At 31.5% G+C, this 27,358-nt stretch overlaps 1 protein-coding gene across 1 annotated transcript; it reads right to left on the reverse strand.

Annotated features, from left to right (window-relative positions):
- Nucleotides 1-6,768: 6,768 nt before the first annotated feature.
- Nucleotides 6,769-25,716, reverse strand: Su(P) (prostaglandin E synthase Su(P)). The gene is made up of 5 exons (XM_085943783.1): nt 25,314-25,716; nt 24,180-24,389; nt 19,619-19,818; nt 19,324-19,536; nt 6,769-7,164 (listed from the first exon to the last, which is right to left on the reverse strand). Exons 1-5 carry the CDS (start codon nt 25,614-25,616, stop codon nt 6,909-6,911), a joined length of 1,182 nt encoding a protein of 393 aa, XP_085799909.1. The 5' UTR covers nt 25,617-25,716; the 3' UTR covers nt 6,769-6,908.
- Between the last annotated feature and the right edge of the window lie 1,642 nt (nt 25,717-27,358).

Consider the following 27,358-nt stretch of genomic DNA (forward strand, 5'->3'; position numbering starts at 1 on the left):
TCTGCTATGTGATATAAGTGTACATAGCAGTAATTAACTTAAGATCACCTTTATGACATTGATCACATGCAGGGCTCGAAATGGAACGGAACGCACCGGAGCACCGTTCCGGCTCGTGAAATTTGTAAAATTATCGCTCTATCTCGTGGAAAAAATATGTTACCGTCTGAGCTAGATAGGCCATAGAATAGAAAATCTGACACTTATTTTTATAAAATACACATACGATTCGATGATTATGTAAATATCTTCAGAAAATTTGTCGAGCGTTCCGGTTCGTAAGCTTTTCCATTTCGAGCGCTGATCACATGGCAGATATTACTAAATGAAATAACAGTTATGTGCAATTCAAACAAACACTGATATGACTCTCACACATTTTAATGAGTCAAGTTAATACTTTTGTCAGTCACATGACAGTAATTATCCATGGATTTGTTGTATGGTAAGAATTACATTATTTCTTCTACTTACTATAATAAAATTATATACTTGTATTCAAGAATTAAAAGTGTTTGAAATTTAGTGGGTAAGGTTGAGGTAATTTTTACTATTTACTCTGTTAGGTGTAAAGTTATTGTAACATCAACATAGTTGAAAACATATTTTGCCATTATTTAATTTCAATTTATTTAAAAAGATTAGAGCCGCTACAATCTACATTAAGGTTTTATCCGAATTCAGGAAGTATATTAACAACCACCACCTCAATAGCCAATATTTAAATTTTACTTTCCTATGTTTACAATAATCAAAAGTGAAACGTTTTATCTGTTTTCATTCGTGTGTTCATTGTCATTTTAACTGTTTTTTTTGACATGTAATTTTCATAACATATTTTTTTAGAGATGTCATATGGAGGAAAACTATTCTTGAATTAACAATACACAAAAAGTATCAAGAATCTGGAGGATCTTTAGATAATTTTACAGCTTCTGGCTCTGATACGAAGCTCCTTCAGATTTTTAATGAAGCTCCTCCTGAAGTTGGAGATATTATTTTAACTCCCGTAGATGGTCATAGAAATTTAAATGAATTTACAAATTCAAATTCAGATACCTTTGAATTTCTAGACTATATTACATTGCTACCCCCTGACGACGGACTTACTCATATTTTAAATGGAACATTCCGTTCAGGTGAACAACATAATATTATACACATAAATAATGATCCTTCTACGGTCGTCAATGAAAAATGTATCCGTGTCTTCAGATATTATATAACAAGCTGAGTTGTTGGAACCTTCGGTTAAAACTCTTCAAAAAAACACTCTTATAGGGCTGCAAAAAATGCTTCAAAAGAGAGTGCAAGTTCTGAAAAACTGGTATTGACAATGAATCTCCAAAGTGTACTTTTGTGCCCCAAAACAGATGCTTCTGCCATGTATTACAAGCAAAAACTCCAAGTTCATAACTTCTTCATATATGAATTACATAATAAAGAAGTGTCATTGTACGTATGGCATGAAGCAAATGGGGGTGTATCAAGTATGCATTATGGATTACTTAGAAAATCTACCCCTAGCTATAAAGAAGTGGCACTTATATCTGATGGATGTAATTACCAGAATCGCAATAAGGTGTTAGCCAGTGCTATAAGCGATACAGCTAAGAAAAAATCGATAACAATTTATCAACATATTTTGGAAAAAGGTCACACTATGATGGAGGCCGACAGTGATCATGCGACGCTGGAACATCATTTCAAACCACCAATAAATTCACCATCGGATTACATAGCACGGATGAGATTAGCACGACAGAAGCAACAATATAAGGTGAAAGTACTAAATTTTGATTTTTTTTACAATATGATCAGTTACAAACAAACCTCACATCACTCAGACCAGGCAAGAGAGCCGGAGACCCTACTGTCGATGATATTCGTCAATTAAAATATTTACCGAATGGTGATATCAACTATTGTTTGAGCTATTCATGTGAATGGCTACCTCTTTTGCAATGAAGAAAATCAGGCAATAATATTGTCTAAAAATGTATATGGAGGATATACCCATTTTTGCATCCAAATATCATCACCTTCAAGAGCTGAAAAACGATAGGTATTGAAAAGGATAATCACATTCTATGATAATTTGCTGTTTACGTCAAATTCCAAGAACTAATTAAAATATCATAGCAAAATATTATAAAAATAATTTATGTTCTTTATTTGATTCATTTTATTTTCTATAAACTTGATTATAAAATACTATGTATATTTTATAATAATGTATATTTATTTATAATTATATATAAATATATTTATAATATAATAATTATATATAAATATATTTATAATAATGTATATTTTGTAATATTTTTTCATGGATGTTTGCATTTTTCTAAAATTGATTATGAAAATTTGTTCACAACAAATACCTGTTATATAATCAAAAAGATGCAGACAATATCTGTCATATGCTAATAAAGAGAATAATTAAGGTTTATTGTTTATTTCCTTCCTTTTTAATTTTTTTTTTATTATTCAATCAATGTAAAACTATTAATGTCATCAAATTGTATAGTCAATTGACTTGAAACATATTTACCTATTTTTTAAAACAGTTTTTTTTGTCTCCTGAACAATTTGGTTTTGTACTCATAGCAGGTATTGTAGAATCAACGACGACATACACTTCTACGCCATGTGGTTTTGGCGCGCTGATACTATTAAGTCACATGCTCCTTGCGTGTTGACTTGTCACAGCAGATACTCTATCTCTGGCAATATTGTGAGGAATTAAAAGCTTTCTTTTCTGTTTCTCTTCTACACAATACTTCTACATTCGAAATAATTCTGTTCGTTTGCTTCCGCAAAGGTTTAATCATTTTAACGCTAATAAATCTCCACGCGATATCGAACACACACTGAAATGCAGGGGGAGGGTTTTAGTGAATATGATAGGCACACTATTTATAGTGAGATCACTGTTATGTAATGCTAACATTGATACTTTCCTTTGTCAACGAGAAATGTTTTGATTGCCTCTAAAAATAAGAATTCAGATTCAGAACAAGATGTTGCTGGGCCCCGATTTCCTAACTATCGACTCGTGTGGCACCAGACGACATGATGTAATTGTGACGTCAGCCAATACACGCTCGAAGCATGCCGCCCGCGCGCAGTGCTCACCGTAGATCATTATTACGATGAAACACCTATATGTGTATGGTGACAATGAATAGCGTCGCTGTCTGAGTAGCGTGATTTTCTCGAGTGCTATTATCACTCCGATAGTACGTCACAATGATGTCATATGACGTCATGTCGACCGGGAAGCTTGCACTCGCAAGTTCTAACATAGGGCCCCTGGTGTATAAATACAGTGATAATATTATGTAATAGTGTTTGACTTTTTTTTCGTGGATCTCTTTCGTTTCAGTACCATTTCAAACACCATCTTTTTTTCGGAATCGATTTTTGGAGGACTTCTCGGTTGGGAATCTGTCATGAAAATTTGTACCTGATATCACCCATTGATTTTAGAAAGATTATATTTTGAAAATGGAATCGATAGACCATAAAATTGGATAAGTACCTACCAGACTCTACTGTAAAAGGAAAATAAGATAGGTACCTAATAAAATGAACCATTTATTAAAAATACAATGAGATTTTGAAAGAAACTTTAGTGATACATTTTACTTTGTCACTCATATTATTGTCAGATTCGGTTAATTATTAAATAGTAATAACATGCTGGATTATTGCACATTCTTGATTTTTTCTTTGACCATATCCGATCCTAAGATAATATGGGTATCCACAGAGTGGAGGTTTGTATAAACAAATTTTGGTTTTTACGAGAAATGGATGTTAGCCACCTGCTCAACCTATTAAGTCCATACTCTGACTCATACACAAACTGTAAAACAATATGTGTACTTGCCATACCCAGGATTCGAACCTGCCACTCATCGTTTAGCAGAGTATTAAATACTAAAAAAAGAATTTTAGTTTAAATTGTAAGCAGTGATAGGTACCTATATCATTTTTTTTAATAATATCCATATTACCACATGTAGCCATACAGCACACAGCTTGTACAGGCTATAAAGTATACAACTCAGTGGTGAAGGGTGGAGGTAGTCTGTGGAAATCTGACATAAATCATGCACACTAGACTTTATCAGACATATTTATTTATGTTCATTGAACTAATAATACAAAATGCAGATAATATTGGATAGTATTTAAAAATTAATTAAACCCTGCCTGAACCAAACCATAATAGATAATATTTTTTATATATTAAGTACATAAAAAAATCTAAACTTATGGTAATAAATCAGACAAAGTTTTAGATATTTTAAAGACAAGAATATTTTTTAATATATTATTTGAATTTTAAAAATTAACCAACACCATCTGCAATTTGCATTCTCAGTTAATAAATAGGTATTTCTGACAAGGTTTAGTGTACACTATTAATGTCAGATCAGAACAACTTACATCCACCCTTCGCCACTGTCACATAATAGTTTTTAATTGTAAACTAACAGTTTCACTGAACTTAACATGTGCCTCACAACAATCACTGAAGACTAAAAAATATAATATAAACTGATTATAAACCATTTTCATGATTTTTATTGTTTCAATTATCTGCAAACCATCGATCTGAAAATAACATGCTTGGTTCCTGTTTCGCATTCTGTAGCTGGGTCAAATTCACCATGTCGTTTGTTAAATCAATGAGTATTTGGATCCAGTTAACAGAACCAATGTGTTGAGCGAATCAGGCCCAATCTTAGGGCGATTGGACCGATAGTACCCAATCAGGATTCACACTTTAGAGGGCCTCACAACCCAGGTGAACAAAGCTGTTGCAAAAGAACCACAAGAGAAAAGGTGGTTTGAAATTTGAATCAATTATCTGATTGTGTAACATCTAAAATGCGGGACTCCAAAAGTCCACTATTCAAAAAATATTGACGAGTTTCTAATAAAGTTATTCAGGACCACTATAGATTAATCATTTACAGTGGCACCATGGGTGAATTGCATGTTTATTGGTATGATTTTCTACAATGCCTTCTTCAATGCTAGCAACCAATGCCAATACAACTGCTAATTGATTTTGCCATATCCATGATGCCACTGTAGAATGATTTACCTATACCTTGGGAAATACATTAAAAATAAGTTGAAAACAATATTATTGGGCCTTATTAGGAAATGACCATTGATGTCATTCTTGAATGGGCACTCGATATCAACCACCGGGTAGCAAAATTGTCCCTGACAAAATGTCAATATTGCTGATCTCTTTCAATATTACTGAAAAGAGCCATACTCTGCTGACAGGTCGTACGCTGCGTAGGAGTGATACATTCCATGGATGGATGGGCCATAAAAAATATCAAAATCACAATACTTACAAAGCAGTTATCGTAGAAATAAAAAAAAAATTGCCTACAACGTTAACAAGGCTTCTCTACTCTAGATGCTAATTGAACTGTCTTCTGTATATGAATTTTTCCAATAGAAGATAATCAAAACTGGCCTCGCACTTGCTAGGACCGCCCCTGCCTACAATCAACATTCATAAAGTTACTATAGAAGTTTGTGTGCTTCATCTTGAATTGGAAATGGTAATTTACTTTAACCAATACTATTGTATTGTATCTATTATAATTTATTACACTTAAAATACTACGTAATATGTATATTATGTTGGCTGATAGATATTTTGGTGTTTCTATCTTTATTAGGGAATGGATTGAATTTTACACGCTAACAATAAACGCATGTTTTTTCATGTTAAAAATACATGCGTTTTGGAGTCTTTTTAGGCCCTTTTTCATGTCAAGTTCTAGTTTTACAAAATTCTACATGATTTCGTATGAACACTGATTAAATAAGAAAATAGGACTATTCAATACTTGATTTTTAATAAATATATTATCATGAATGTACTGATATGGAGAGATTTATGTTGGAGGGTTAGTTTTGACTTTAATTAAAACTACGGATTCAGAGCAATCAATATCAATCGAACGCTTCTTAGAACTAAACATTAACTATAATAATCAGAATTTTTTTCCCATGTTTAATTGTAGATTTCAAATAAATTAATGAGTCTAAGCAGACCACTTGTCAACTTAATCACTGTCTTCTTAATATACTGTATACTGACATATGTGTTGCCACATATCAAACGTCGTAAAGTCCACTGAATGTCAAACTGAGAAAAATGCAGTTTTATCATATTATCTTGTAATACAAATGGTTGTAACATGTGAGATATTGTAAGATAATTGAATCTAATACCCACGATGGCTACAAGGATTTTTCTTCTTAGCTTCGGTGCTCGACCTCTTTCTGGCTTTGTCTGGATCCACAAAATCCACTTCTACATCCATTTTATGTTATAATTGTTTAGAAATTAAGGAAAATGATAGGTGCCATCGTTCACCTTTAGCTTGTGGACTTAAGGTGGTTTGAAAAAATATTGATATTTCGAAACGTGATTTCATACGTAACTTAGTGGACTTTTGGGGGTTTGCAGTATACCATAATGTGCAGATTTGCATACTCTTTTAAACGTATATCAAAAGTCATTTTTTTAAATATGTGGACTTTACGGCGTTTGATATCCATCAACACATATAATACGAGATCAATTCACGTATGTCTCTCCCACATACAAACCACAAAAATGATGACTCCATAGTACTCAAACTCAAATCCTCATCTTCCACCTTCCCGGAGTTACAATATAAACAAGCAAAAAACTACATCAATAAAAGTCTATGAATATTTAAATGCTATTTTAATAATTACACGATTGGATAAATATAAATAAAGTTGATTTTTAAAAATGACAAAATTACTCCCAAAAATGAACTCATTTTAACTGTCTGAAAATATAATTTTATAAAACCACATTTGGTTTTAAATTAATTTACAATATGGCCTTTATGACTATTTATATATTCCTCCATTGCCGAAAACCAAACATAAATTCTAGTATTATCAACTGCGTCTTTGAACGCATCGCATCCTTTAATACTGCTTAAAACACCATACACAGCCATATCAGAAAGATCAGGTTCTGATCCACCCATAAATTTTGTGCCATTTTCTTTGAGAGATCTCGTCCAGTAGTTACATTCATCATACAATGATTGGCGAACGTCTCCTTTGAGACTATGTCTGAAAGAAATAAAAATAACATTTATATATCAAGAATATTATAAACAAACCTGTCAGTAAAGCTATACGTAACCAAGTTTTATGTATAAGTAAGTTAATCATGATCAACCATTCTTTTTTTTTAAATACTGAACCCAACCCAACCTTACCTCACCTAACCACTCGAGAGTAAAAAAATTATGTACAACAACAGTAGGAGAAATAAAAGCTTTTGTGACTATTAGAATGGAGATGGGCTTAACCATAAGATCAGATATTATAACATATTGGTGTATAAACTCAGATGTATTCCATGGTTCAGAAAATGATAACAAGGGATTTTAGCATGTATATGTTTTACCGCTTGCCACGATATTAAAATTTGTGTGCACAAAATCAAGTGTAATACAGAAATGTTACCATTACTATTTTATCACAGTTTTTCAAATCATCGCGGACGAGCATGCTAGAACATCAGGCGCGGGTAGTACTTGGATGGGTGACCGCTTGGGAACATTTATATTTTATTACACATTGACTGCTGACTAGATAATTACTTTTTAATTACCACATTTAAATAACATGCTAATTATATCGAATGGCCACCTTAATCATTACGCGCTGGGCGCGTCTTTAGCGTTCAATGTATTATTATATATTTCCTAAATTATTAATTTATATTTTTAACCTTAATAATTGTGTGTCGATTACTCGATAACTCATAATTAGAGTGAATGTATTCAAAAATACAGAAAAATATAATATATAAATACACTCTTAATTTTACCTAAAACTAAGCTGCCATTAGTAATGCCATTGGGAGGGCAATAACTACCTATGTTTAATCAAATTGCTTTGGATATTATTGCGTAACGCTATTGATATTGTCAAACGCCGAAAGGAACACAGCGTTCAGTCGCGCCAACGCCACATTGCTTTCGACCATTGGCTCTGTTCCCACTTCGAGTCATCGCTATTTGCTGTTCCCGCTTTTAGGTTGTCAAACGTTAAAGTTCGTTATTGTTCTATCTACAATTCATTTTTGATAGTAATATATCTATTACTATTTTATAAGCCATAATTCAATCTTGTTAGCATGTCTCGTGAAAGAATCAAATTAATCATGAGGCGTGCGAAGGAAATGTCTCAAAATAATACAAGTAAGTAAATGTCATAACTAGGGAGCGGATTTATATGCAACAAAAAACATGATTATATGCATGCATGTATGCACTTAAAATCATTAAAATATGCACTAAAACCGAAGAAATATGCAGTTAAAAATTGACAATTTTTATGAAAGATTGTAAATACTCACTTCACACAATATTACTGATATAAAATCGAATAACAAATTAATAAACTTAATCAATATAATACAATAACAAAAAAAATACAAATAATCATGTATCATAAATCATAAATTATGTATGTTCAATAATTAGAATGGTACATTCTTAAATCTTGTGAATTATCCGTTGAATAAAAGAAATAGTTAATTATAAAGTTCATCAATTACAATTTTCAAAAAGTTTTTTTACAAGTAAAAATAATTCGACGGCCCCAGGAAAAACCGGTGTAAGTCTAAAATCACAAATGTTCAGGAGAGCAAAAAAACTTAAATATTTACGCTATTAAATTCATCATATAAAATGAGTGAGTTTTTTCTTATCTTATTTAAATAAATCAGATAGACCAATTTATTGTCTATATTCCTATTAAAATTTAATGTTGATTAATTAATAAACAGCTGAGATAATGTCAAAAAATCGTTTTTATTTGGAATAATATTACGCGCTTGGTGCTTTGACTTGATTCAACATGCTTTTGCGCGGACGAAATAGATTACAGACTCCGCGTAACAGACTCATACTCTGAGATGTAACCTTGTTTTACGTCACGTTTTTCTTACTCTATACGATTTCATTTAGTACAACTATATTTATAATGCTCTTTTACGGAAGAACCATCATTGCGCAATGTTTAACTCGAAATAATACAGCGTGTCTATAAAGTTTTAACAAAGAGTATGAGGATATATTGACATATATATTTTTTTATACGGAGTTTTTATAATTTAAAAGTATTTAAGTATGATTTTTTAAATTTTTTTGTAAATTATTATTGATGTTTTTATAAATAATGAGAATATGTACATTACGAAACAATAAACATTCAGGAAAAATGTTAATAATGGAATAATAAAGAAGTTGTATAAGAAATTATAAGTAAGTAAAATTATATATAAGAAAATAACATTGGTAACTATTAGATTTAAAAAATAGCTAAAAGAAATGTTTTTTTATTCTTTATAACACAATTTTCATTAAAACTGTTGAAAAAACATAATGTTAATCGCCATGTAAATCACTAAGACAATTTTAATTTATTAGTAGTAATTGACTTAATTATGAAAACTAAGGAAATAATTGCTTATATACTAATTCTATTAACTGCATCATTGTATTTCTGAGGGAATGAGTTTTATTTAAATAAGTAATTACCATTTTAGAAAAAACATATGTACGGTTTATTACAATAATATAAATCACTAACCGCTTTGCTTATTTGAACATAATAATGTAGGTAGTAAACAACTACTGAAATATATTCTTGAACATTTGGCACAGATATACCTATCTAAACATTATACTATTTGCAAAAATATAGATTTTCTAGTTTGAAAATTATAACTACGTATTAACAAAATAACTAATGTTATGTATACCTAACAATTATTAATGAAAGAGAGATTTATTACGTTCGTTCTCAGATGAGACCGCAGTCAACTGTTCATCATCAGAAATCTTTATAAAAAAATATAATCAATATAATTATTAGGCTTGTATTACAAGCCAATTGGATAATTATGATTTAGTACCTATCTAAAATGATATTCATACAGTATCTGTATAAACAAGAGAAATTCCTTTGTCAGTACCTACCTTCTATTTTTTTAAGAGTATCCTTATTTGTGCATATAATTTTATAATACCTTTCTATAATTAAACAAGTAGGGACACTTACTTATTAGATTATAAAATTTCATATAAATTATGACCATATTAATTATCGTTTGTATTTTTTAATCTCTATCGTTAATATGAATGTTATTGCCAATTATAATTAAATATAGATTGATTAAATTCTATTGTCAACATAAACTTCAGTAGGTATATTTCTTAATTGAGCTCAGTTACGTTAATTAATATGATGTTTTATGATTTTTATTATTTATTTAAAAGGTTGGAATAAATGTGTACTAATGCTCTCAAATTTAAATAATCAAATTTATTTTGTTGGTGTGGATTTGCATTTTTTTATAAACTGAAAAAAATTAAATAATTTGCATTCAAGTAGGTAGTATGTTCTTCGTAGTATCGATTGCGTAGAGTTTTAATACAAATTTTCTCAAAGAAACACAGTTTCCTATATCATTTGTCCATTCATATATTTATTTTGATAGTTTTACAAAATGTATAATTCAGACCGATTTAAATTGGATGAAATAATAATTAGGTAGTTACTATTTAAAGTGGTTTTCATAATTTATAAAAATCATAGTCAATAGGTGAATAGGAGGTAAGTATATGAATTTAAGTACATACTTACCATTACAGACTTTTCAAATCCAATTGATATTTGAAGTTTTTCACAAACTATAGATACATAATATTTATGTACTTATCTATAGTGTTAAACTCAATTAAGCCATGTCAAATTGTGATGAAAATATTATAGAAATGTTATTGTTTGTTAAAAGCAACACTGTATATTTATTTTGAACAAATTTAACTAACATCGAAAATTATGTCACCACTCACCAATGCTAAGATTATAATATATGTCTTTAATTAGTAGGTAATATTAAAAATTCCCAATCACCAGCGATGGGTTTGTTTTCAAAATACCTACACATCATTTTGTTTACTTTACTTCATCCTTTTTCCAAAATATATCCACTTAGATAAGCATAAAATGCTTTAGCAATTATTGATCATTAAAATTTTATTGTTACTTTCAAATTGTATTGGAAACAATTACACGTCTTCAAAAATTCCAGCCGCTTAATCCCTTTCGGCGAATGGCATGTAATAAAATAATATAATCCTTTGGGTAATTTCTATCTTTGAAGAATATTCAAAATACAAAATTATGCATAATATACTTAATGTGTACCCTTTTATATTTTCAAAAATACTAAGAACTGACGCACGTGTTAATGATATTTAGACGAAGTTCATTACTATTATACTATTTCCAAAGCAAGCCATTCATAAATAATTCCATTTCAAAATGCAATGAAAAGGATTATTTAACTTGGTTGGATCATAAAAAAATAGTCAGCAATTAGTAATGTTTTCAAACTGAACCATGATAATAGTGATTTTTTATTATCTTTGTGCAAGATTAATTTAACCAAAATAATATGGAATGTCATTTTCTACTAATGATAAATATTTTAGGTAGTTACCTTTTTAGGTCCAAAATATTTGATTTTATAGTGATAGTAATATTTAATTAAAATATGTATTTTTCTACTGGGTATTTATGTAAATTAAATTTATATATTAGAATATTACAAACTAATTTTAAGTTAAGTAGGTAACTGCAAAGTAATTAAATATAATTATATATAAATAACGTTTTAAATATGATATTATTTTTCTATTAAATAATATAATATTTTCAAATTGAAACTTTACTTCATTGTTTTGTTGAGTATCTATATGGGAGAGTAATCAACCGAAAAGAGTAAGAGAGAGCTTGAAGAGGTCTTTATCATGCAGTGAATTAATTTAAATAAGCGAATCAAAATTAATATAAGTACTTCAAATTTTAAGATAATATTAATAACTGAGAAGTTTTTTAAAGTAGCTAGGCAAGTGAAAATTAATTCCGTTACTTGTATTTGTTTTATATTAAATAATATAATAACTTAACTTTCTGACACAATAATATTGACTAACTTTTAAACTAATAATGCAAATACTTACTGCAAATACCAATATTTTTCGGAGATAAACCAATATGTTTTTTAAATTATTGTGATACGTCAATATAAATCATGCCGTTTATTTAAATCTCCGTAAAAGAATGTTATAGCAAGTATAAAAACCTTCTTATTTGTAAAATAAAGCGCAGTGCACTTTTGTTATCGAGGTATGACTATACTCCTCGGATATTTCTGTGAACACAAATTTGGTCGATGCGATATGTAGATATATAGCACCATTGTCAAAAACCTAACTTCGTCAATTTTTATGCTAGAGACCTGATTTTTTTACAGGACATGCATAAAAAATTAAATATTATAAAAAGCGAATAAAACCGGAAACGCTATTTTCAGACTTACAATGGTTTTTCCTGGGGCCGTCGAATTGAATAAGAAATGCAATGTAAACTAAATACCACTTAAGGACCCATATGCTCAGCGTAGGTCAAAATAGAGCTATTATGGTATTTTCCGAGCATAACCCTGGACATTCCTTAAACGTTGCAGATAATCTATTTATATAATTTTGAAGCCTTATTATCCTTTATATTTATTTTAAACATTTGATGACTGCATTAAGTATTTTTATTACATAAAATAGTATTCTTTTAAACCTCTCGCTCTAATGTTTTAGAATATAGTCATATTTCAGTACATAAATGTGCAGTGGTGTTAAGATTTTTTAGATTTATTAATTTTTAAACGCATTTACAAAACCATTAATAAAATTAATGTTAACATTAGATAGTGACATATTTATGATAAAAATTATATTTTATAATCTTTGTGATCCCAAATTGGACAAGAATTAGGCATTTTATTATTCAAAAATGGGCACGATTAACACATTTAAAGATAATAATAAGAATATAATTAATAAGAAGATAATTCTAAAGATACTGATTATAAGCTATGTCTTTGACCATTCAAATCCTACGAATAATGATTGCTTTATAATAATTATTGACCTAAGAATAAGTTAGTATTTTTTTGAAATATGCCATTTCTGTTGGCATTTCCCAGTGGTTAAGCTACAACATACAGCCATAGCCATAAATTGACAAACGATAAATGAAGTAGGGAGTAAGATCATGGTAACGTGCGTGTTTTTGAAAGTCCAAGGTTATGCTCTGAAAATACCATAAAAGCTCCATTTTTACGTACGCTGAGCATGTGGGCCATTAAAAAAACAAAAATGACACACTACACACAACTACTCCTAAATATTATTTGCTGTTTTTTGTCTGAAAAAATAAGTTAAAATATTTTTTTTCAATGTGTTTATACATTAAACTTTTCCGCAAATCGGTCAGTATTTTGTTTATATGCGGAAAACGACCTCTCAACGTCCACAGAGGTGATTGGGCAAAATTTAAATAAAGGCGTCCGAGTTGACTTTTTGATGAATCCACAGTTCGGTTATGCCATTAAAAAATTGCAAGTGCATCTAAACTATCTACCTACCTAATTTAGTTATATTTCGATAAAATAATTAAAAAAAACTAAAATTATAAATGTGAAAGCCCTAAAATATGCATTTATTTATGAAATATGCACTAATGTCTCTAATATGCTCTAACGTCTCAAATATGCATGTATTTTTTAAACATTTTTTTAACTAAACAGAAAAAAAAAATAAGTTAAAAGGTATCAATTTTCAATTTTTTGAGACGGTTTTTGTTTGCCTGATGATGCCATGAATAGTGACGTCACGTCTCTGACGTAATACGCGTCATGCCGAGACTAATGTTACCAATTTTTAAATTTTGATTCCCCGATAATTAATTTAAAATATTAAAATTGTGAATAGGTGTAAAAATGTGCAAACGGTACCATATAAATTTAATAATTATAAATGAATAATTATCATGTACTTCAAATAATTTATTAGTTATGACATCATATTTATTTTATACTTCTAACAATATAAATATTTATTTAGGAATCGAGTTGCCACACTTTTGTCTCACAGCTAACTTCATTTATGTTATGAGATGACGTTTATTAACTGCGAGAATTCCATCCTAATGTACCATACAGAAATGAAAAAGGATCTAATAATTATCATATACCAATCAGCCTATGACAGTCTTACCAGTGTGTTTGAGATTTTAATCTTGTTTATTACAGTTTAGGTGATATTTTGAAACAATGCAGACTGCTTCCAATTGAATATATAATATCTTAAATAACGCAGTAACTACCTAGTAGGCTCATATTATTATGTAGTACCTATTTTATCGTAATGTCACGTAAATCCATCTTATCCATGGGAAACACTGCATTTTTATGACGTCTTTAGTGAGTAATCGAACCACGGGTTCGAACCATGGATTAAAATTCATGATGTGTTTTTTAAACGGCACAATTACTGTTTAACCCTTTTACTCCCACGGGGCCGATATTTCGGCCCACCATACCTATGCGAAAACTCCATCTGGGCCGATCCATCGGCCGAAAGTATGGAACCAAATTTACGATTTATTCCAAATTTTTTCTCGTCATATTTCGTCTCGTGTAGACGAATCATTATATTCACTGTGTGTTGAGTGTGAGTAACATTTATTTTAGTGTCGGCTTTATTTATAATTATGTCACACCCTATTAACTCACAAGTCATAATTGCTCTGCTGTCGAACTTGAGACCAAAGAGGGTCATAAAAATAATAACTGATATTTCTTTTAGTTGTTTTATGATTCATATATCACATTACAAAATGAAGTTTGTAATTTTTGAACTAACAATGGATGCCACTGTACTTTTGGTAAGATGGTGAAAAAATACATGAATATAAATATTATTATAAATGATTTAGTGCTTTGAGACTTATTTTTTGAAATTACTTCATTCCATATCAGTTAGTCGTCGATACTGTATCGAATTCTCTTGCGATTTCGTGAATTGAATACCTTGGAAACTAAACGATTTTTTTTGATTACTTTATAAAAATTCTATTTCATAGATAAATAATAATTTGTTTTTTTTTTTTCTGTTACTACATAAGGATAGATTATATTATAAAATTTGATAAATCAATTATAAATAAAAAAATTTTGTCACACTTGTTTTGTTGTTCAAACATAGTTTTATCCGTTCGTTTCTAAATAAATATTGATACATTATTTTTTTCTTTTGTTTTATTGATGTAAACTATCAATATTATTACTTATTATTGCTTTATACACCATTGAGAACACACAAAAAAAGTTTCAAATTTTTAAAACATGTGTAGAATTAGTTATTTAAAAAAAACTAAATCGACGATTTTTTGTCAAAAAACGCTTGGGAGTTTTCGCATATGCTAGGCTAAATCAGCTGGGAGTAAAAGAGTTAAAGTTCGCAAATGCTCTACCAAATCTACAAAATTGATGGGTTCTTAATTATAATTATATGTATTACATATATTATAGTATAATGACAATTCTAACCAACAAAAAACTTGTAATGAATTCATTTTTGCCGACTCTTTACGTATGTATATAAGTATGCTCCTGTCATGTGTCAAACTGACAGGAGGTGGACCGGCATGTTTCATTTTCGTGCGCATTCCTGTGCGCATCTCATTTTTTATAGGTTTCTTATTTGGCCGATAAACCGCTTACTACGTTGAGTGCGATTCAAAAGTGTATGAATACGGCAGTAACAAAACATGCACTAGCATATAAATCCGGGCCCTATTCATAACCTCAATATTATTACAATTATTAAAGTGATGATAATTCTTTAAACCAACAAATTAATTATTTTAAGTTTCAAATTACATTATCATCTTCCATTAGTACAAAACAATATGTATGTCATATGAATAATTGATTTTTGAAGTGATAGTATTTATTACAGGGAAGTGTTTTATATTTATCTTTGTTTACTATTGATTATGTTTGTGTTATTGCAGGTAGGTACTGAATTGGCTACTAATTATGATATACTGAATGCTTCTCAGACCAGTAGTCTTACCGAAGAACAGTCGAAAGTAGCCCAATAAATTGAAGCCACGATGCCATTTTCTGATTCAGAAGGTAAATTTAATGGTATTCAACAACTATGCTATTGTCGAGAAATCTCAAGACTAGTGGGGAATATTCAATTGTTTAAGTTGCGAGGATTTGTATTAACTATCAATTGATAAACAATTTCTTAGTGTTTTTATTATAACAAAACCTTTTTGAAAAACAGTTATTCAAGCTGAGAACATATTGACCCCTACACAAGCCCTTGTACATAATTACAATTGCACACATTGCAGAAGATGATAATGAAGGTAAATTTGATGATACATATTAAACAATCAGGGTATTAATTTTAGATAAATGTATCTACACAACGTTTATTCAGTTCTTTAAGATGCGAGGCGTTGTATTAGCTATCGATAGACAAAAGATTTCCTAGTATAATAACTAAACCGTTTTTTGATTGCAGACATGCTGCGAGTACATCGACCAATACACAAGCACTTCTACTAGATGAAAGTTCGAGAGACCGAAAGACTGGTACAATCTAGTTAGAAATTGTACGAAAAAAGATAATAAGATTGTAGTCAAAGTAATGTACAACGATATGTTTTTAAATTTTGCCAGCCTCTTGAAGGGTCCATTACAGTTGAAGAAAATTGATAATGCGGGAGATAAATTCTTGAGGCAGCAGGTGAAGTGGATTCAATTTAAAAAAAGTACCGAGGCTAATAATATCTAACATCCTTTTTAAAAATAGCCTGGATGATTTGCAACAATTCCAGTCAATATCTTTTAGTCGCCGAGGTAAGGCAAATAATGTTACCCTTGAACTTCCTAAATGTTACAGTGGTTCAGTGCAAATTAATAAGGAGAAGAAAAACATTTAATCGATAAAGACTGTCATGAGTTTTGCTTGTCAACCCCAGGGATATGTCAAAAAAATATGGTAAAATCCATAACTAATGAAAATCTCATATAATTATGACATAGTATATCAATTTTAATAGACAAGTGCAAAAAAAAATTTCCAAAAAAATGATTATGTTTGGTTTAATTACAATTTTAAGAATGTTCTCGAAAATGCAAATTTGGTTTTGCCTCTCCTGAAAAGTACCGATTTTCGACTTATCGCCCTCTTCCTTTCGCACACAGATATGTTCTGAGAGACTATACTATATTTCAAGCCGAGTCAAGCCAACTATTGTGTAATCAAGCAAAGGATAATACTACACTATCAATCCGGACAGTGGAATGCAGAAATCGGTGAAGGGACATCATTAGGCGTCACGATCGTCAACAACACATCTACCCTGCACCACAGCGTTCACAAAGCCCTACGTTTAGATGTGAACATCAGTAGTTGTTTATGCTTAGTAATCTATCAGGAGCAGATACCCAAGCCTGGATACCACGCACTTAACTTTGCTTTGACTGAGTTGACAGAGACTTTCTGCCAATGGGGGAAAGGACCACGGTGAACTAACAGAAATAATTCTAATTAATACATATTATATAGAAAAGACAACAACAAAAATGGGCTTTGTGGCGACCATATTGAACAGACCGACTTTCCTTTCGAAACACACTCTTGGATTTTTTTAAATTTTCAGCAAGTAAAGTTGATCGTACCAATACTCTCTTCTAACATCATTACATGCCTTATCAGTACATTGCTATTAATGAATCGCTGGTTGGGATGAAAAATCATATAAAACTTCTACAATACTTGCCAAACAGAAGACATCATAAGTGGCGTATCAAATTTGAAATGCCATAAACGAGTCAAGACACAAGTCTGTCGTCAAGCATGTTGTTGTGTTGGTGTTGGCATGTTGGTGGTTATTTGAGAAAAGGCTATCTCCTAATTACCAACAATTTCTTTACGAGTATTCCAATGGCGCGATATTTATTATGATGTAACATTTATATACCGGGAAAAATGAGAAGAAATAGAAGATGAATCCCAAACCAACTGAAACAGATAATGCTGGTGAAGACTGCACTATAACAATAACAAAAACTATCCATGATCAAAACAAGACGATAACAAAGCCACCTATAATAATTATTTATAATAAATACATGGGTGGTGTTAACACATCAGACATGATGGATTATTGTTATTTAGATGAATGTAGATCGGTGAACGATTAGAAAAAAGTTGTGTTAATGAAATACTTGAAATGAATCTACATAATTCAATTTAAGTCCCATGATGGCCGCGCAGCTTAAGCATCGGCCTATAACGTCATGGGTCCCATATTCGAATCCTGGGTCTGGCAAGCACACATATTTTTTTCAATTTGTGTAGAGTCAGAGTATGGACCTAATAGGTTGAGCAAGTGGCTGACATCCATTTCTCGTAAAAACAAAAATGTGTTAATACAAACCTCTGTGGAGGCACATATGATCTTATTAGGATCGGACATGATCTATTATTAATTATTTAATTAATAATTATTAATTAATTAATCTAAACTATAGAGAATATGAATGAACCAAGATTATCAAGATATCAATTCATATCTCAAATTATAGACGCTAATGAAAAAGGTTGGATGGTAGGAAAACATAATTTATCTGATGCACATAATCACACGCAAGGGTAAATACAGAATAGTGGAATTAGAAAATTACCCGAGCTTAACCAAAAAGTTTGCGTGATACGCAGTAGGTAGAATGGTGGTAGCGTCATTTAAAAGAACATTTAAAATATTGGAAATGATAAAGAGTTTTATGTTGTATGTTGTGTTTTGTATTTATATAATCTTTTTAAATAAAAATACTGACCAGATAACAAAACACAGTAATACAAAATCATTTATAGATCTGTCCAGTCGCAATATATCTATTGTTCATGTTACACAACAGTAAAATTAAACACATTTAAAAAATTTCATACCACTGACGGATTAGCCCAGTAGTTGTTTAGCATTCAAAGGGTTTTAAACATAATTCTCTAATAATAATTATTATAATGCATTTTATCTCATTTGATTTCGCAGTTCACCTTTTCCAATTATTTACTAACACGTTCGCAAAAAAATATTCTGTTTACAGTCCTAAATAATGTCCTCGTCGGTTTTTCATAATCATCACGAAATAAATATTCATGGTGGTAACTGACTTTGAAACCAATAGTCTCATGTGGTCTAATTCTTTTACGGTTATGTATCTACACTGTAGCACGCACAAAAAACGTCCTGAATTATTGCCTGAGTAAGACATACCTTTTTTTAAGTCGCTTTCCAATCATCCACATAGCAAAAGCACCCACATTTATCATTAGGTCGCACTCCCATTTTGGAAAATGTTCCCGCCATTCTCCAACATCAGCAAACCAATTAAATGCCTGGTACGCCTCATCCATCGTACGGTACACATTTGGCGATAGTGTATGAACAAGTACCTCATCAGTCCATCTTCTCCACTCGCGCTCAGTACTACAACAGTAATAATACTTTAATTCAATTATGTTCAAATATTATTGCGGGAGTTTGTTTTGTAATGATGTGTTAATCTTACTTTAATTTTTCATGAGTTCTTGTTCTCTGAAGGTCCCTGAACATTAAGAAATATTTATTCAATACTTCATCTGTACTCTTCCCGTTTTCATCAACAACTGACATTGATGGATAGTAATCAATAATCTCACTTAGATCTTGGGATGTATCCATCAAATAAGATGATAGAGCCGATATAATGATACTGCTATCGTTCAATTGCTGTAAAAAACATAAAACAATAGTTAATAATATAAATAGGAAACGAATAGATAATAAAAATACCATATAAAATATGAAGCGCCTAGTTTCAAAGCAACCTAAAGTGATTTTAGGTAGTTTTGAGAGAAAAACTCATATCTCTTAAGAGGACGTTCTACAGAATTGGCCTTGAGAATTGAAAATATGATTTTTTAACATGTGGTCCATAATATCTGGTCTACTAGTTAATATAAAAAGGTCGTGTCAAAGTTGTTTGTGTTAATAAATTTGCTCTGTGACTGATCCGACTCATATTTCACATTTATTTCATCAGGGCTGTCGAAGACATAAATCATAATATATATTTATAATTTTAAATTTTTATTTATAATATATATTATTTAAGTTTTGTGCATCTAATGCCGGGTCCACACTGGCAACAAGTTAATTTGCTGGCAACCTCGTTAGATTTTACGATAATTATTGTAAAATTTCTTAAGCAATTATGGTAAGTATCGTAAAATTTAATGAGGTTGCCAGCAACTTGTTGCCAGTGTGGAAATGGCTTAATATCCACTGTGGTTCACGTAGTGGCATGGACCTGGGGTTAGCTAATTCAGGAAGTCAACACCCATGATAGAATTTTTTCCAGTTTTGGTTGCATTATATTCCAAAACTCTTCTGTAAAAATCGTTTCCGAGTTTATAAATGGAAATTTCTCGGTGTACATAGTAAACAAACCTACGAATAAAAAAAGACAAAAAGGAACATACTGATTCATCGCAGTAAAATCTGGTAATCAAATTCGCCATTTTGAAAAGCGACGATTTTGCGTAAACAAATATCACGTGGTCTGTACGTGTGCGGCAAACTTCGAATGTGTTTGTAATTTTGTGCAAAGTGCGAATGTAATGTTTTCAAATAATTGATATGGATTAATTATACCATCGTATTATTTTTTCGAAATCATAAACATACTATAATAGTATTTGAGTATCAACCTATGTTCAATTTGAATTGGGTTATAATAATAATATACCCGTATATATATCAATAGTATGTTTGCTACAAAATCCACCCAAGTTATCAGTACGTACTTGCACAGGTTTGATTAAAAACCATGATGAAATTAACATTTAAAAAATATGAATGCTTAATATTATTTTGACAGCCCTGTTTTCTGATGCGAAAAGATCGATTTAAATTGACGTAGTTAAGACGCCAAGGTCCTTTTTATACTGAATTATATTTGAACGGCGGGCTCTTCAGCGGGCCCTTAAGGGGGGACATGCTCAGCGTAGGTCAAAATGGAGCTTTTATTGTATTTTCAAAGCATGATCCTGGACATTCCTTAAACGTTGTAGATAATCTATTTATATAATTTTGAAGCCTTATTATCCGTTATATTTATTTTAAACATTTGATGACTGCATAAAGTATTTTTATTGCATAAAATAGTATTCTTTTAAACCTCTCGCTCTAATGTTTTAGAATATAGTCATATTTCAGTACATGCATGTGCAGTGGTGTTGAGATTTTTTACATTTATTAATTTTTAAATGCATTTATAAAACTTTTAGTATAATTTATGTCGGATTATTATAGTGAAATATTTACAATAAAAAATTATATTGATAAACTCTGTGATCCCAAATTTTACAAGAATTAGACATTTTATTATTAAAAAAATGGGCAAGATTAACACATTTGAAGATAATTCTAAAGATACTAATTATAAGCTATGTCTTTGACCATTCAAGTGTGATAAACATCCTACGAATAATGATTGCTTTATAATAATTATTGACCTAAGAATAAGGTAGTGTTGTTTTGAAATATGCCATTTCTTTTGGCATTCCCCAGTGGTTAAGCTACAACATACGGCCGTAGCCATAAATTGACAAACTAAAACTGAAGTAGGGAGTAAGATCATGTTAACGCGCGTGTTTGAACATGTACCTAACCGATTACATTTAAGAGTTTATCGGCTGAAACAAATTCTCATTTGGTTCTAATTTTGACATAGAATACAACGGAAAAAATAATCTCATGTTAATACAAATAATTGAAGCTTGAAACATAAAAACATTGTTTCCCGAAAATATTGAATTGTGGACTTGTCGTTTTTTGTAATTAGACGTCTCATGTATTTATTATTTAATTCGTACATTCCAAACAGTATTTTGGCTTATACATTTTACGGGTACGTATTTGAAAAGTACACCCGAACATTTTTACGGGTTTTGCAATTCACCCTAATTGACTGTTTTTGGCGTTTTTTAAAGTTCATTGGCCATTGTATAGATAACAAAAATATCCATCTAAATACATATCTTACTAAAAAAAATTCAAAAACCGTTTTAGGGGGATTTGAAACTAGGCGCTTCATATATTTCTCTCGATTTAGATGAGATGTAAATGTCTAGAAGAAAACGAGACAGGGAGAAGACGTAATAAATGGGTTTAGGTGAAAGAAAAAAATAAATGTAAACCCTAATTCTGAAATTGAAAAATAAACTGACGTAAAAATAAATGACTCATTAATTGCAATCGGGTCGTGAAAGAAAATAAATGATATTCTCAAAATAGTTTAAAAGATGCTTACAGTGCAGTACTAACATATTGAGTATAAAGATTATTAAAATGACATTACAATTAATTTGTGACAAATTGACGGATAAGTATAAATAATTATGGTGTCAGATAGAAAACACGATTTTGAAAATGATATATCTCTAAAAATGTTAATTTCAATAAGAATATGCTCGATTCAAATTGAAGATATTTCAGTAGTGGATAAATCAAAGTAAAAGTGTTAAAAAATCGATAGAGTGACAATTAGATAAGAAATTAGTGTATTTTCCAAAACAAAATCAACCAAAACATCATGGATGAAGAAGAAACATTAGCTACGTATCGCCACTTCACAAATGAAGTAGTCTAGCAATGGCGTACTGGACAAAGTCAGGAAACTCTACAAAGACTCAGCCAGGCAGCACCGCACAAAAATTGAGTCTGAAAATGGCGAAGGTCAGAGGGGGAGACAGGAAGAAGAGTAAGCAACATCCGAGAATTGACAGGTGACAATGCCATCTGGTAATTTCCTTGTTATAATTTTATTTAGACAACATAACGTCGGTGTTTTGTAAAAAGGGCGAATCAACCATTTTGGTGAAATCGAGATTTTAATGAAAATACAATATGTACCCCACTAGCTTTGTTGTGTAAAAACGGCGAATTTGTATCTCCACAAAAAAGTACTTAAAAACGATAATTGACTAAAATTAAATTAATTAAAATTACAAATAAAAAGCGAATGTGACATAAATTAGGCCTTTTAAAATATTATATAATAATGCCTATTATAATGACAATATTCTTTCTAAGCTTTATTATAAACTTGTTAGATATTTATAATCATCCACAGGTAATAAACAAATAAATGTCAAAAGTTAAAAATCCTCCTCCTGTAAAATAGCATTTTGGTTAATTCGCCCTTTTTACAAAACACCGACGATAATAAAGCACCAAATTTATCAGAAAATATTTATCGTGGATTTCATTGATACGAACTGGCCACCTTAGCCCGTTCACACATAAAAAATTGTCTCAACTGGGATATGCAAAACAGCCGGCAATATTGCAACTATCTTCCACACGCACAGGCGAGATCATGCCTTGAAAGTGATGTAATGCGGCTAGCCGAAATGAAAGAAAAATCAGCTTCAGCACATGCGCTGATGCAACATTCCGCTATTCAATTTACCCATGTGAAGTGGAATTTGTTAGAATTTGCCAGAAGCAGATTTTTTTTCTACCAAAAGTGTCCCACCAATGCCATGTGCAGCAGTACATTAAGTCACATGTGTTTTGTGAATGACAATAAAATTACATCTACAACTTCCAAGTGTTGCAGTCGAGACGAGTTTTCATGTGCGACCGGGCTTAAAAGGCTTTTAGAACTTAAGCTGTTAAAAGAATTCAAACCAAACCTGAATCCTGCATAATTATTTCAGCACCAGAACTCTCATTTCATAATTTAGTAAACCAGATTTCTATAAGAATGTTGCAGTTTCAACTATTCTACATGTTCTTAAAGACATAATAAATCATTTCAATTATGATCGACAACCATTCAAAAGTCGAACATTATAATTATGTCAGTTTTCAGACCCGCGTATGGAAGTGGTAGGATGGACAATACAAATGAAAGTTGCCGAACACTGACAAGTTAATCCATCACTTATTATTTTGCAAAAAACTGTACTGAACATTTAAAAATTATAGAGGTTTGAGAACTCCGAAAAACATTTCAAGTCTTTGTCTTGTGATAAAATAGATAATATCTAATGTAAATAATAATATAATAAAAATATACAAACCACAAAACCATTCTTGGTCTTGGCCAACAGTATTGGGACTTTTTTATAGGTCGACCACTTAATTGACTGACGAAGTACCGCGTCAACCTCAACAACTTCGTAAGACAACCCATTAGAATCCAAAAATGCTCTGACTTTGCAGCAAAATGGGCATGTTTGATACTGGAATAGTACCAACTGAAGATTTGAACTGTCAGTTTCACTAAGTATCTGAAAAGAGAATGTAACATAAATTGTTGAAAGCAAAGAACAGGATCATACGTTCAAAAATGGCATTGCATGTAGATTGCTTAATTTCAAGGGTGACCAAAAAAATCCCTTGAAATTTTATGTCAAGTATTAAAAATTTGACGAACAAAAATCAACAATACGTGCCATATTACTATTATAGAAAAGAATCCACCATTATGGAGAATGCGACAAGATTATCTTGAGATTCCGCGGCAGCGCCCCCTTATTTTGTCTAGGTATTGTGAGAGTATTGGCAAGACTAGAAGATATTATTTCCCACTTCCTTGATAAAAACAGAAATATCAAATACAATGACATACGGCACATGGCAAGATTGAAATGTCAAATGATCAATTCTATCATCTCCACGATACTTTCGTGAACATTGTTTATGGGCAGAATATACAATATTTGTCATTTTTCTTCTTCATAGTACAACTTATAATCTTCTTACCATCACTTTTTTTGCATTTAAACGACTTACAGCAAACACAACTAAGAAACGACAAATGTTTCATTGTCAGAGGAATGAATAGAGAGGCGCTAGAGGAGGTTTTAGTACACCAAGCTTCCGCATCTTCCACTCTGTAGAGGCCCATATAGTCATAGGATCAGACATGGTTTGAAAAAAAATGTTTAGTGTGAATCCTACATTTAAAAATATGAATTACGGCCTATTTTCCAGTTTTATTGAGGTTAAAATGTGCTGTAACTTTCCTAAAATTCGTATATCTACATATTACATTACATTTTACGTTCAGCTATGATAGTCAATGTACTTCTTAAACATAATAGTTAGATTTAGAAATAGTAAATAAAGTTGTTACATTAAACAGATATCATGATATTTCAAATTTAAAATAAATAGCAGTATATCAATGTAAACGAAAAGGGGTTAAATACCTTCTTTGTCGGTTTATAAGCGGGCGGTTGTTTAAGAATTATGGGCTCTTTGTTGCTATTAAATGCCAACTCTTTAGTTTGATTAATATTATAATGTGTATATCCAGAGTATCCCACTCCGATAAGTGCACCAAAGCTTGCACCAATTAGAGTTATCTTCAATATTCCTTTGCGTTCCGGAGCTTGGGTCGAGTATGGTCCGAATCGCACATTCCGAAATACATTGTTAGATCTATACGCAAACAACGGTTTCACGGCACTTCCAACTCTATATAGTGGCCGAACAATATTGAATACAGACATGACTTAATCTAAATAATAATTAATACAGGTATTATGTATCTGTTGCAAAAAAATATGGAACCGACGTACAGTTTTAATCGCGAAAGAACATTTTACATTTGACATTTGAACCGTGTTGCCATCTTTTTCTATGCTGATTATAGTACAAAGGCGTAAAAATTATAGTATTTCTGTAAAAAATATAGTACAGGAACATTTTTAAACTTAAATCCTTTAGTATTTTGGCATATTTGGCGTAAAATTATAGTATTTTACATTTTTTGCAGAATGAAATTATAGTATTGTACTATAATTATAGTACAGTTGGCAACACTGCACCCAGCATAACTTTAGGTTCGTATCATTCAACCAGAATTGAACAGATCAAATCGCACCGTTGCATTTATTGGATTTGGGACCGTTTGGTGGAATGTCCACGGAAACGCTTTTCTGACGTTTGACAGATCGTCATTCGTCTATGAACCGTTCGAATTGGTTTGACATTTCATGTCAAACCATTTCTGATGGTCTGAGAACGGTTTGATTTTCAATGATATACTGAACCAAACGTCAAGTCTCAAACCATTTCCGGTGTATTTTCTACTCATACAATTTGTACGTATATTGTCTATGGTTTAGTTTGATTGTTTGATTCAGGTTGAATGATACGAACCTTTTAACGGATAATATAATGCCCATATTCCATTGGCAGATTGCGTCTGGCCCGATCGTCTGCCACGACTGTCAAACTCTATTCTATATGGTTTTCAAGGATCGTGAGCGATCGGGTCGAAAGTGGAAAATTTTCTATTATCCGTCGTGCGATCCTTTCATTATCAAGCGAAGATTGCCGAAAGCGTACGAAAATAGCCGAATATGCGCCTGAGTCATGCAAACGGTCGTTCATTTCATTCGGTCGATTTCAACTGAACAACTAGAAGATGGCGAAAACTTAAAAAATATATATGGAGTATCACCGAGGACACAGTCCTCGTCGAATAAATACACGCCAAAGATATAGTGTGGAACGTAAAAAAACTCGCCATATTTAATGACGATCACGCTGTTCTTCAGTTAGCCAATTTTTGACCCAGTGTTTTCGTTTACGGCGAGTCCTGACCGCCTGAGCCAGTTGAAATATAGCCATACTCGCTACAATAAATTAGTCTTTGGATTATTCGATTTCGATATTCGAATTACTCAATTGGTTTGGAGATTCAAGCTCGCCCAGTTATTCATGATGTAAATTAACAATAAGTATACAAACTTTCTATAAATGTCAAACGGCCGCATAAATTTTAACAGATCTGAAGCTCGCTAGGTTTGACAGCTGACAGCTCAGTTTTGTTGACTAGACACGCGTCGTTCTCGAACGAACGTATCCTTCAAAATTAATCTATAGCCAGCGAACAAATCGGTCCCGTGTCACCTGGCGCTTATGTCGTTCGAGGCGAACGAGATTCGCGAGAGTGCGCGCGCAGTATAGGAAGAAACGTGGTTGCGAAGGATACGCTGCCCGGCGAACGGAATATGTCGTTCGCCTCGAACGAGATTCGCGAGAGTACGCGCGCAGTATAGGAAGAAACGTGGTTGCGAAGGATACGCTGCCCGGCGAACGGAATATGTCGTTCGCCTCGAACGAGATACGCGAGAGTGCGCGCGCAGTATAGGAAGAAACGTAGGTGCGAAGGATACGCTGCCCGGCGAACGGAATATGTCGTTCGAGGCGAACGAGATATGCGAGAGTGCGCGCGAAGTATAGG

Source organism: Rhyacophila brunnea, unplaced genomic scaffold (genome assembly GCF_057557595.1).
Source record: "Rhyacophila brunnea isolate RB1 unplaced genomic scaffold, BYU_Rbru_1.0 scaffold_1, whole genome shotgun sequence".
NCBI lineage: Eukaryota > Metazoa > Arthropoda > Insecta > Trichoptera > Rhyacophilidae > Rhyacophila > Rhyacophila brunnea.